Here is a 12,877-nt window from a genome sequence, read left to right as displayed (position 1 = left end):
GTGGAAGCAGGGAGACCAGCTAGGAGGCAGGGGAAAGATCTGGGTGTCTTATGCCAGAACAGTGGCCGTGGAGGTGGAGAGCGGTGTTCAGCAGATGTATTTCAAAGGGAAAGCCAAACGGACTCACCCGTGGATTGGAGGTGTACGTGAGAGGGGGAGTCAAACACATTTGCCAGGCCATTGACTCTACCTACCACCTGTAAGAATGGATTTGGACTTTACTCCAAAAGAGGTGGAGCTGACTGCGGGAGAAGCAGTTTGCCAGTGTAGGCAGGTGGGAAGTGGGAATGGGAAACTGGGAGTTCTGTTGTGGACATCTGAAATTTGAGGCGCCTGGGATGCCTCCAAGTGGAGGTGTTAAGCTATCGGATATAATCCTTTGGAATTTGGAGTGGGACATAAACATAGGAGTTTTCATGTCTAAATGGTATTTAGAGTCAGGAGAGGAGGAGATCATCTAGGGAGGGGGAGGACATAGAAATGCAGGAATGGATCCTTAGGGCTGCCCAACGTGTTGGATCGGGAGAAAGGAAGAGGAACTAGCAAAGATGAAGAGTCAGGAAAAGTCAGAGACAGAATGAAGGAGAGTGATGCCATGCGAACCAAGCGAAGGGAATGTTTCAAGGAAGGCAAAGTGATCCGTTGTGTTAAATGCGGTTGATGGAAACATTGGGAACTGATCACTGGGTTCCATAATGTGGCCATTAGTGGGGACCTTGATGAGAGGTGGAGGGGTGAGGAAGCGGTGGAGGGGTGAGGAAGAAAGCCTGATGGGGTTAAACCTAAGAGGATGCAAGGAGAAGTAGAGCTAGTAAACAATTATTTTTGAAGTTTTTTAAAGGGAAGCAGAAAATGGAGCATTGCTGGCGGGGTGAAACATGTTATGGACTGAATTTTGTTCCTCCCAAATTCATAGACTGAAGCCCTAATCCCCAGTGTGACAGTATTTGGAAACGGCCTATAAGGAGGTAACTGAAGTCAAATGAGGTCATGGGTGTGGGCCCTAACTCAGTAGGACTGGTGTCCTTATGAGAAGAGCTACCAGGGAAGTGTCTGCACGGAGGAAAGGCCATATGAGGGCACAGGAGGCAGCAGCCGCCTGTGAGCCAAGAGAGAGGCCTCAAGAGAAACATTCATCTTGGCCTTCCAGCCTCTAGAACTGAGAGAAATCAATTTCTGTGGTGTTTGGTCATGGCAGCCCTAGCAGACTAGTACAAAAATCAAGGGCAATCTGTTTTTTTAAGAGGGGGAAATATTATAGCATGTTCCTGAGGGAATTCCTGGAGCAATGTTCCTGGGTTGTGGAGATGCAATGTGGTCTAGCATACAAGTATAGAGGTTTGTTTTTTGTTTCGTTGTTTTGTTTTTTAGGATTTTATTTATTTGAGAGAGAGAGAGAGAATGTGTGTGCACAGGCAGTGGGAGGAACAGGCAGAGGGAGAAGCAGATTCCCCGCTGAGCAGGGAGCCCGACGAGGGACTCAATCCCAGGACCCCAGGATCATGACCTGAGCCGAAGGCAGACCCTTAACCCACTGAGCCACCCAGGTGCCCCCAGAGTTTTGCTTTTGATAAGGATATAGGCAGATTTGTAGATGTGGTGGGAAGGTAGGAGAATTCTCTTCTGAATCCTTTTGTTTTCTAGGTGAAACAGGAGGCAAGGTCATAAGTGGGGAGGAGAAGTGGGGTAGAAAGTGGAGTTTGTGAGGGAAGTATGAACTAATTGTCTAGCAGAGCGGGGGAGCCAACTGACAAGGGAGATGTTGTCAGACAACTAGGTGCCCGCTGAAATTTGTGGTCGTAGATTTAAAGCGAGGCTAAATCCTCATGCTCTTGTGTTTTTCTCCAGGATCATCCAGTCAGGTTAGATAGAGTGTTGGATCCAACCAGGGGTTTTACCAAAAATGATAGGGAGACCACATGCAAGAGAGTGATTATAATGCTGGGTCTGTAGAATCTGAGAGAGAATGAAGGAAAGCACATGCAAGTGTGAGGGGAACCATGAGAAGGTGGTGGAATCACTGATTGTATGTTCCAGAAGAGGATCGGGTTATTCTCGTGGGTGAGCCGTAAAGATGGGGGAGCTTGTGGTCATGGGATGCTTGAAATGGAATTGATGCAGAGGGTGCAGTTGGAACCCAGCCAGGTGGAGGGGATGACTGACTGTATGGCTAACGTAGGGGAAAAGGAACACGGAATTAAGAAGCCTATGTGAATACTGAATTAATCTGAGACTATGAGGCATGGTTCTGCTGTGGCAGCAAGCTCAGGCTAAAATCATCAAGGAATGAGGGGGACCACGGAGGGGCAGCAAGTTGTAGAAAGGCATGAGAGGCTCAAGGCTGGCCATTTTTTGAAAAAACAGAGGTAATGGTCTGGAACAGAGCTGCTCAACAGAGGCACGGTGAACCTTTTGGACTGGGTCTGCAGCAGAAGGCTGCCTTGAGCTGAGCAGCATTCCAGACTTCTACACAACAGATGCCAGCGGCACCAGCCTCCAGCTAGACAAGGAAAAATGTCTCTAAGACATGATTAAATATCCCTTGTGGGGAAAGATCCCTCCTGGCTAAGCAGCACTGATCCTAAAGCAGCAATGATCAGCTCACAGGACACCCTCCTGATGTGGGGGCCCAGCGATTGTAAGAAGCGAGGAAAAGCAAGTAGCTAACACTTTGAGAGGGTCACAGGGCCATCACGGTCTTGTGGGAAGATCAGATTTGGGTTAGAGAGCACTGAAGAGAATCTTCCTGGACAAGGGTGGGAATATAGTGACTATCTTAGGATTACGGCTGTGATGTAGCTATCTCGCAGCCCTAAGGAGGAAAGAAACGTATCCCGCGATGACTGACAGTCCGTGTGTTTCGTCTCCTTGCTTCGCTTCCTTTGCCTGACCCAACTCACTGCTCAAATGAGTCACCTGCTTTTTAATGGCTCCGGAAATGCAGATTTCAGTAATTATATCTAATACATACTGAAATCCAGAGTCCTAGAAGGTCACACCAAGTATATACAGTGAAGCCGTTGGCAGGCCTGAGGCACCAGCGCTGTGTGCTTCCTCTTCCCAGAGTTCTCTGCGGCCTCTAACAGCTAAGCAGGCTCGCTCCAGGACTCGGAGCTTCGACCGAACTTCCTAGCTTTCCAGACCAGAGTAAAGACTCCTCTGTAAATAACAGCAGGTGGGGAGATGTGAGGAGGATGAAAGTAGCTAGATTGCCTGGCAAGAGTAGAACCATAACCAATTTCTGAGGTGGTATTTCACACCATTTCCCTTTATTTACTTTTTGCTTGTTTGCCCTTGATTAAATACTAACCTAGCCTGAAGAGTATGAGATGGACGTGGCCTCGGTGAAGCCGGGGACCTCCACCCCAATGGCAAGATCCCATTATGAACCATTTAAAGTGTGCTAGGAAAAAGTAGATACGATGAAAGGCAGTCTTAATTCTTTGAGGGAAACAGCAAACATGTGGCTCTGGGAGAAATAAACGAGTTACATATCCAAAAGTTAGGAACTAGACTCCCCACATGATCGCAAAATTACAACAGCGTAGAGTGCTCCATTCCTGCGCGAGAGAAGGGGGCCTCGGTGTAGAATGAACACTGCTGACCATCACGAAGAGAGAAGTGTGGTCTCTGGTGCTCGACTGTCCGTACATACCATCAGCGAGTGACTCACAAGAAAGGACTGGAACTCGAGAGTGTAAGATAAGGCACTTTGTTTTTAATTCTATCCGTTTCTTCAGAATTAATCAAGGTCTGGGGTCCTCTGGTAATTGGAAGTTGTGCTGACTGCAGCTAATGGGTCAACCACGTGCCCAGGAAGGCGTCAGAGTGCCACGGTCCTGAGTAGACTCCGCGGTGCGTTCTGCCCACCCATCCATGTGCATTCTGACTTCTCAGCAAACTTCCCACAGCATGACCAGTGCGGGCGCCCTGGGTGGCCTTTGTGTCCGTGGCCGCAGCCTAGGTACCCACCTGTATGATACCAAGAGGAGACAGAAGACAACCATTAAGAATAAAGTCCAGCAGTTTTCCGTGGAAACTTAACGTTTCTGGCAACACGTGGACTCATGGATGTGAAAATATGTAATAAAATCCGGCAAGAGAAACAAGCTGTCTGGCGCCTGTCTAGGAGGAGGCCTCCTGAGGACTGAAGACAGCCCATCAATCAATGTTTGCTGAAGTTCGGAGAGCGTGGTTTTAACATTCTGCTAACTTGAGATGAACCGGTTTAGGTTTTAACTGTAAAGTAATTGAAATAAAAGACACGGGAAGAGTGGCTGAAATAAAGAAGATAGTTCCTAAAGTGTTTATGCAAAAGGGTGCATGAGCCTATCTGAAGGCCCACCACCAGAGTAAGGACACAATAGGATACTATCTAAAAAATAATTAGGGGGGTGCCTGGGTGGCTCAGTCGGTTAAGCATCCGACTCTTGATCTTAGCTCAGGTCTTGATCTCAGGGTCCTGAGTTCAAGCCCTGTGTTGGGCTACACAAAAAATTAGAGGGGTGCCTGGGTGGCTCAGTCATTAAGCATCTGCCTTCCGCTCAGGTCATGATCTCAGGGTCCTGGAATCGAGCCTCAAGTTGGGCTCCCTGCTCAGTGGGAAGCTTGCTTCTCCCTCTCCCACTCCCTCTGCTTGTGTTCCCTCTCTCACTGTGTTTGTCAAATAAATAAATAAAATCATAAAAATAAAAAAAAAAAATTAAAAAAAAAAAAAGGTCTCTTGCCTGAGTCGACCCTCCTTCCCCCAAGAAAAGAGCCAGACCTGGTCAACTGATGTAATCACCCACTTCCCCATCCTTGACTTGCTTGGCATTTCTAAGCAGAGTGGGTTTAGATTTTTTTTTTACACTGCCAGGCTGTTGGAAAGGGTACAGATGGAAATCAAACATCCCGGGGAGAAACACAGGGCTCATAAGACTGGTGAACTAGATCAGAACTGCAAGAACTCAGAACTTTAAAGCTTATTATTTCACTTTTCAGAACAGAGAAGCTTTAAGCGAACTTTTAGAGCTATGGTGTATTGATATGCATGGATTATATTCCTAGCAAGAGAGCCTAAGTCTGAGTCTCCTAAACCCAGTGGCTGTGTGGTAGTTGACCCCGCACTGCCGGGAGACTTTCGAGAGTGTTCCTCCTCACCTGGCATGGTGCCTCCACAGGCACAGCGAGCCGTCTTCTGGCCTCCGCTGGAGCAGAACGTGCAGCAGTGAAACACGCCCGGGTGTGGGCGATGCCTTTTCCTCACGGTCACGGTGAATGGGGAGCCCTTCAAAGTTGAGGCCAACAGCAAAGAACAGCACGTTATAAGTCAACAGGGATGTGCTGAGCAACCCATTTGCTTAAACGCAGTGTCAGTCACAGGGCCTGGCCCTGGAGAGTTGAGGACAGCAGGAGGGAAAAGGATGAGGGACCAGTGACTGGCTGGGTGCTTAGCCGTGTGACACCACGTACAAATGCATGAGAGCCAAGGGCTCTGTGCGGCCGCTCTAGCATGGAGCCCACCTCATACATGAATAAGCCCATATAAATAAATGTAATTTATAAATTTTTTAAAAAGCTGTGTTTTGTGTCACTGGTGTCTCCATCTTCTCCATTCTAGGGGCGTCTTGGGGCTCGTTAGTAGAGTGCCACAACCACAAGGCTAGGCCGTCCCGTGATCCTTTCTCCCAATGCCTTGTCACACACCTCCTCCTCTCACACACTGAGCCTCACTCCCTTCCTCCCTCCCCTCCATCCTGGACATTTGTTTCCCCATCCACCTAGTCTCAGTCTGTGAGGACACAGGCAGAAAGGTGAAGAGCGTGTGCTTCATAATCCTCAAACTCGAAACTCTCCCACCTGCCCCTCTCCTTCCAGGACAACTTCCGTTCTCCACTTTCTGTCCTGTGTTAGACAATCAGTAGCTAAGAAGGTACCTCATAGGCCTTTCCCTGACTGAGAAGCATGCTGTCTGCAGAAACACAAAACTCAGAATCTGGTACTTCAGAAGCCTTTCAAGTATTCCATCTCTCCTCCTTTCAAGAATTTACGATCCATTTTAAAAACACCTTGGAGTTCAAGGAAATGGGTTCAAGTTCTGGTTTTGCTCTATAGGGACTGTGTACCTCAGCATGTTTGTTCCTTAGTCCAACTGCATGATGATCCCTAGGCCTGAACGGCCTGGAACAAAGACCTAAGAATGTAGGCAGAGGCAGGTAGCCCACTCTGGCCAATATAGTTAGACAGGCAGCAAGTGGCTGCTGAACAGAAGTCTTCCCCCTCCCTTCCTGCACATGCCACAAGCCCAACACGTCATGACACTATGATATTTCATGGTCCCTGTCAAGTGCTGCTTTCTGGTTGGGGAAAACCTATGAGTACTAGCGATTCTGCTGGACCTGCTGAGTATGGCCCAATTTTAAAAAATTCACAATCTCTAGACCAGGAAGTGTCATCCTCGTCGGAGGTGGTGGTACAGTAACCCTGGTAAGAGCAGAGCACATACGGAAATAGGCGAAAGAGTTACGAGCGTAGATGGTCATGCAGAGAGACGACTGGTCAGCTGAGGGGAGAGGGCATAACTCTCCCCAGTTGTGTTCCAGTACGTTCCAGTCTGTCTGGTTACAGTCTGAACAATCCTGAGCTAAAGGATATCACTTGAATGTGTATGCTTGTCCCCTGGCAGAATGCCCCCTGGGATGAAAGTATCTTTCCCAAATTAAGAATTTTCCAACGGGAAGAATGACAAAATACAAGCCCAACAGCCAGGAGGAGGAATAGGCACAGAGTTCTTACGGTCACCAGCAAAATCTGGGTCATTTCTCAAGTGAAGAGAATGAAAAAAGAGGATCCCATGCAATCCCTCCACACAGCTGATCCCCCAAGTCATGTCTCTACAACCTGAGATGGTAGAAGCCAGAGGAAGCAGGGAGAAGGGAGGCCAGGGCCAGGGATAGGTCCTACTCACCTGCACATGCTGCTCCTTGATGCGGACCACCACGGTATAGACACCCGGCTCCTTGGGGGTATAGGAGATGTAGTATGTCCCGTCCTTGTTATCTCGCACCAGCGCTCTGACCGGACTGAATGCAGATGGGGTTCAAAAAACCACTCACTCTCACAGGCCTGCTGCAGCCGCCCCACCACTTGAGGTGTGAGCCCTACACCATTCTGCCCCACATTCATCTGAAATGTCCCCCAAGCAGGACGTCCCTTCCACTGGTCTCAGAAACTAGTTTCACAACAGGAAGGAAGCAATAAAAATGCTGCTTTAATCTGATGTACAGAGGAATTCCATGAAAGCATCACTGTGTTCTCTTTAATGGACTTGCTGTACCCTCCTGCTTTCCTCCCTCCTCTGATTCCAGGAGACACACGAATATACTCCCAGCCCAATGGAGTAGCAGAGTGGGGCTGAACTTTGAGAAGGGGCCCATTGGGTCCAACATAAGAGTATTTTTCAGGGAGCAGACTTTTGGGAGAGAGTGGAGTATTGGCATAAAACCCGCAGAAGAAAACACGTCTGCTCCAACTGGTCATATCACATATTTTAATAGCATCTGGGGGGCATGGAGGGGGGAGTTGGGTGTAATTACTGCAGGCACACCTCCCCATCTACAAAGGGGCCTTAAGTGTCCAGTTTTGTTACTGCTTATTACCCTTGACACCAGGCTGTGTAATACACACCTGTCTTTCTTATCTTTAGGGATGACCGCGACTTGCACGCTGTCTCCTCCCCGACCCATGCTCTCTCCTGCTGCATCCTTACACAGCAGAGTGAAAGAGGCTGTCTGTTTCTCCCGGGCTCGGTGGAGATCTGCAGAAGATCAAACACTCAGTCCTCACCTGAAAGGCCAGACGGGGTGCCTGCCTCTGCAGATCAGACACCATCTTCCTTCTTCTCTTTAGAACAAAAGGTCGTGCTTCCTGTTTATCGTAATCATCCTGCTCCCTTCCTTTTCCCTTCCCACTCCGGCCCCCAGAGCATACCTCCTGGGAGTCCCTCCTGGCAAGCCTGGTTGTCTCTCAGCCAGTTGCTGCTCTTGGATCACCCAGGATCCTGAACCTTAAGGGCAGCCCTAAGGGAGCTTTGAAAAGACTTGGGATGGACCTCTGTAGTCAGAGCAGAAAACCTCTAGGCCCTCTGAGGGAAGTTTGTAAGCCCAAAGCTATCCTGTCCGAGCTGCAGATCGTGCTTGAATTGGTGGGGGGTGCAGCTGATCGGCTTGGCCTCTTCAGCACTTGGGCCAAGCTGCTGGGAAGATAGTCACTAGGTGCAGCTTCCAGCCCAGCAGTTGCAACAGGGCTTCTTAACGAGGGGCTCATGAACTACCATGTGGTCTCTGCAGAGGCTTATGAGGGGTCCAAGAATCTCCTGAAGCCCAAATTAGTGGATGTTTCTTGGGGAGAGATCATTCTCGGAGGGACCTAAGACCTCCAAAAGGTTAAGAATTCCCATGCCAGTCAGGCTGCATCCATGGTCCAGTCTGCCCATCAGGACCGCTCTCCGACATATCGGTGTTTGAAAAACTGCTTTTAGGAACAGAAGGGTCCTTTAGGGACAGGAGAGTCAATGGAAATTGTTTCTCCCCCTACCAAATGAAATGCCTACCATAATCTTGCAAATGTCAAGATGTGGCTTACATAAACCAAGAAGGGCACAGACGAAAGTATGCTCTAATCTTGTCTTCCTCACTCCTCTGAAACTCTCTTCGGAATGATCCAAGCCCCCTGCGGCCCTGCCATGCTCCTCTGTAGGCAGGCAGGACTTCACCCCGGCCTATCCTGTTACCTCTTTGGGCACTGTCTCTGTTCTAGCATGCTCCTGGAGGTCCTTGCTAGTAACTGCTTCGCTCAACTGGAAAAGGGTCACGCCTCACTGTTGTATGGGATACTAACTGTATCCTGGCCAGAATGAAACAGAAAGAAAGGGCGAGGAAGAGGGGTCACTGTCCTTTCAATCACTATGGCTCTCCCCCTCAGTAAACTGGCTGGTAGGAAACTCTTCCTAGCTGGATGAGGGCCCCAGCTGAAAAAGCCACACCTCCTTAAACACCATGTCCTCAGGCCAGCGGGAAATGCCTTCCTACCTTCTCCTTGAAGGACACATTTGCTTGGATCGACCTCTTTGGTATTGATGGCCCCATAAACTTCGTAGCCACGGCACCGGCCTGCTTTCTGCTGAGGAGAGAAGCATATCTTATCGTTTACTCCAGGATGGACACTGTATTCGACTTTGTTCAGCTTTGTGAGCCGTTCTACTACCACCCCCTTGGTGATGAGGATCTCCAAGTCTGAGCCACTGGTCAGCAGGTGCTCCGTGAACTCCACGCCGGTCCGCATGTCTGCCAGCAGCTGCTCTAGCTGGGCTTTCTGCAGCTGCAGGGAGTTCTCCTTCTGGATCCGTATGTCTTCCAGCTGCTTCAGCAGCTTGTCCCGGTGCTCCTCGATGGCCTTGATGTAGCCTTCAGAGAACGTTCGCACGTCGGCGGCCACGGCCTCCACCCGCTCCTGGAGGGCAGTGTGCATCCCTTTGATCTGTAGGAGAGCTTCCTCCAGCGCCTCCACGTGGGGCTGGGTGCCTTTGAGGAGCTCCCGCACAGAGTCCCCATGCTTGTGGATAACATTGCTTGTGAAGTCGTAGGGATGCTCCCGGTGCTCCCCCACCACGCAGTCCCGACACACGGGCCGGTCGCAGAGCTCACAGAACAACCTCAGCTCCTCTGCGGGGTGCGCGGGACACAGAATGGGCTTTCCGATCCTGCTGTAGCCTTTCAAGTCTTTTAGGTCCACCATCGTATGGTAAGTTGTTTTCTTCTGCCGCCTAGGGACAGAGTCAGGGACAGGCAATTAGGGGCCGGTTCTGCTGGGCAAGTCTGGCAGTTTTCAGAGCATGGCTTGGAAGTCAAACAGATTAGAGTTCAGTCCCTTGCTCTGACCTCTTACTTAACCATGCAATCCTCTGATTCCAATTCTCCTCATTTGTGCGGGGAGGAAATAATAACACCTATTCCAAAAAGGCTATTATGTTAAATAAAATGATAGTAGACTATGGCTCTCTGGCCTGGGACGGGACTTTGCCAAAGGTTGCAACACTAAAGCCTATGGCCTGGAACTTTCTCCGAAGCATTAGTTTGGCAAGCTGAGACAAGAGCCATGGCCTACTCCTTCAGCAAGCTAGAGGTGAGAGCATGGTGGGAACCCAGCACCAAGAGACAGAAACTGTGCCACATGGCACAGCAATAAGCCCCAGCAATTAAAAAGTATCCAGCTGGCCCCGACAGAGAGTCTCCCTCCACTTTCACTTGAGATTTTGGTAAAGCATTTCCTTTGACCAGCGCCTGTATCACCCAAAGCAGCAAGCTAGAATTTTCCCCAAGTCACTGGCATTATTAGAAAGACTTAAATCAATGGGTCAGTAGTCACAGCTCTCTTTTAATTCCCCCTTCCAGTGACCCTCTAGATTCAGGGGAATCCCCAGGAAACCCGATGACTGTGGGGAGATGCCCCGGTAGCATGATAGCAACTCGGAGCTCACATGATTATTCTGGCACGAGAAGAGTGGCTGTGGAGAAAACAGGGTCAGCCATTTAGATGGTAGCAAGGCAGTCATAATTACAAGTTAAAAATAGAAAGACTGAAGATTACTAACTTGTTCTGTTGGTGAGACCAGAAAACAAATGGAAGGAAGAATTAAAAAACTATTTTAAGATAATCCTAAAATCTTGGCTATTTTATCATCTGATGTCCTGGAATGGGGGTGGGGGTGGAGAAGGGACAGAGAGTGATTCATGTGACCAGCTGTTCACCAAATGCCATAAAAGACAAAAATCTGAACCCCAACAAGCACCTATCATCGGCCCACCTCACCAAGCTCCAGAGTCACTCTAGGGTCCAAGGCAAGGCTGTGATGGGGCACGGCCAAATAGCCCTTATACTGGGAAGGCAGCATGGATTACTAGAAAGAGCACAGAATGCAGTCAGAAGACCTGGATTTAAAAACTGGATTCTGTTATATGCTACTTACTGGCTATGGGGCCTTGGCAAATCACATTTTGCTGAGAGCTTCAGTTTCCCCAAATAATAAATGGGAGGGAAAACAGCGCCTGCTTTTCTGTAAGAGTTGCAAGGCATCAAATGCGATCGAGGCCAGGGGCTGTGCATTCTTCTCTGTTTATCCAGCACCCACTACAATTATTCACCATACAAATGATTGATGATCCAAGGAAACTGCGACTGTGCTTTGCAAACTGAAAAGGACTATGCAAACCTTTGCTTCTATTATTCCGAGATGTATTATGTAAGACTGCAGGAGTTAACTACCATCCCAGAGTGTTTATGACAGCATATACTGCTCTTTGACCTTACACGGCATTCGAGAGAGCTTTCTGTCCCATCTGCTCACCAGGGGATTTCTGGCTTGATACCTCTTTGTATTCGGCTCTTAAGCCACACCTGGGGGGTGAGGTGGGGAGGGGTATCCCATCTTTACCTATGAGCCTGGCAACAGAAGTGGCACAGATTGGCTTTGCAGGTCTGACATCTCTTCTCCACCTCTCTGTCGCTGCACAGGTCACACACCAGGCCCTGGCCTTCCCCATGAAGACTCTCCAGCATCACATCATTCATGGCCAGGTGGTCTATGGTTAAAGCCTTCACTCCACCCATGGGCAGGTCCACCTGAGCATCACATACCGGACAGAGGATGCCGATCTGCGGCTGCAGACTGGGTGGCTTGAGTTCCTGGAATATTGACCCCTCAGAGCTTGTGTCAGAGTCTCCCCCTCTGAGGTCCACTACTGAGAAGGGTTCCAGCTGCTCCAGACACGTGGTGCAAACTGTGTGCAAACAAGGCAAAAGCCTGGGGGCTTTGAAAAGCCCCATGCACAGAGGGCAGTGAGTCTTGCCTGAGTTCCCCAATGCGGTCCCCCTGGGGAGCTTGCCTACGAGACCCAGCAGCGGCTTCCTCTTTTCTGACATAATCCCCACGTTTGTGCCCAGTATCAGAAAAGGCGGTGGAGAGCTCTATAATGAAGTAGTAGGTGATTAAGCCCACCCAAAGAGAAAGTTCCCAGAATTTGAACAGAGACCATGGGGCCTCTCTCTTCGGCAATTCACAGGGCAAAATGGTAGAAGAGGAGTCGCCAAAGGAACCACCCGCAGATCTACTTAGGAGGGCCCCCTCCTTTCCATGGCATCCCATACCAGACGCGCCCACGCCCTCCTGTGCCCCCCAAGTCCTTCTCCCCGGAAGCGCTTCCAGGTCTACGTCTTGAGCTGGTCTTGCCGCAGCCAACTCCCGGACCCCCGCGCCTCTCACACCCTCCACTACCACCCCCCTCCCGCCACCCGCCCTACTGGCCCCGCGCCCGACACGCGACAAGCGCCACCCCCGCCTCTGCGTGATGAGGTGGGGGGGGGCCTCCTCCTCCTTCCCTCGACCCGGCCCTGCGCAGACCGCGCACGGCAGGCAAGGGAGCTGCGAGTCCCGCCGGCTTCTGGGTGGCCGCCGCCTCCCCAACACCGCGGCCCAAGGTGCCCGGAGGCTCTGGCCTCTTCGCACCAATCCCAGTCCGGGTCTACATAGGGAAGTCCAATCACCGTCCGAGAAGGGCGGCCCTCGCCGCTGGGGGCCCTGCCCCCCACCAGAGTGACACCACCAGCATCCAATAAGGCTTGGAAATTCCACATCTTCGCCTCTCCACTACGACCGGGAGGGGAGGGACCAAACTGAGGGCCAGGGGTCGGGATGTTGAGGGCTCGGACCGAGGGGAGGAAAAGAGCAGCGCTGGGAGTGAGCGGCATAGTATAGCCAGCGTCACCCTTTTACGGGGACTATCTCTCTATCGCTGTAGCGACCAGAGAGGCCAGAGGACCCCTTAAAATCCGCTCTGAT

The 12,877-nt window shown here is 50.4% G+C and overlaps 1 protein-coding gene across 1 annotated transcript; it reads right to left on the bottom strand.

Annotated features, from left to right (window-relative positions):
• Window positions 1-3,698: 3,698 nt before the first annotated feature.
• TRIM45 (tripartite motif containing 45) lies at window positions 3,699-12,453 on the bottom strand. The gene is made up of 6 exons (XM_032881332.1): window positions 11,474-12,453; window positions 9,072-9,805; window positions 7,669-7,798; window positions 6,950-7,064; window positions 5,143-5,269; window positions 3,699-3,972 (listed from the first exon to the last, which is right to left on the bottom strand). The coding sequence occupies exons 1-6, from the start codon at window positions 11,959-11,961 to the stop codon at window positions 3,824-3,826; spliced, it is 1,743 nt and encodes a 580-aa protein (XP_032737223.1). The 5' UTR covers window positions 11,962-12,453; the 3' UTR covers window positions 3,699-3,823.
• Window positions 12,454-12,877: the final 424 nt, after the last annotated feature.

The sequence above is a fragment of the Lontra canadensis genome, unplaced genomic scaffold (assembly GCF_010015895.1).
Source record: "Lontra canadensis isolate GAN:19392208 unplaced genomic scaffold, GSC_riverotter_1.0 scaffold75, whole genome shotgun sequence".
In the NCBI taxonomy this organism is placed as follows: Eukaryota; Metazoa; Chordata; class Mammalia; order Carnivora; family Mustelidae; genus Lontra; species Lontra canadensis.
The sequence above is the reverse complement of the archived record's forward strand: the minus strand, read 5'-3'. Positions and strand labels throughout refer to the sequence as shown.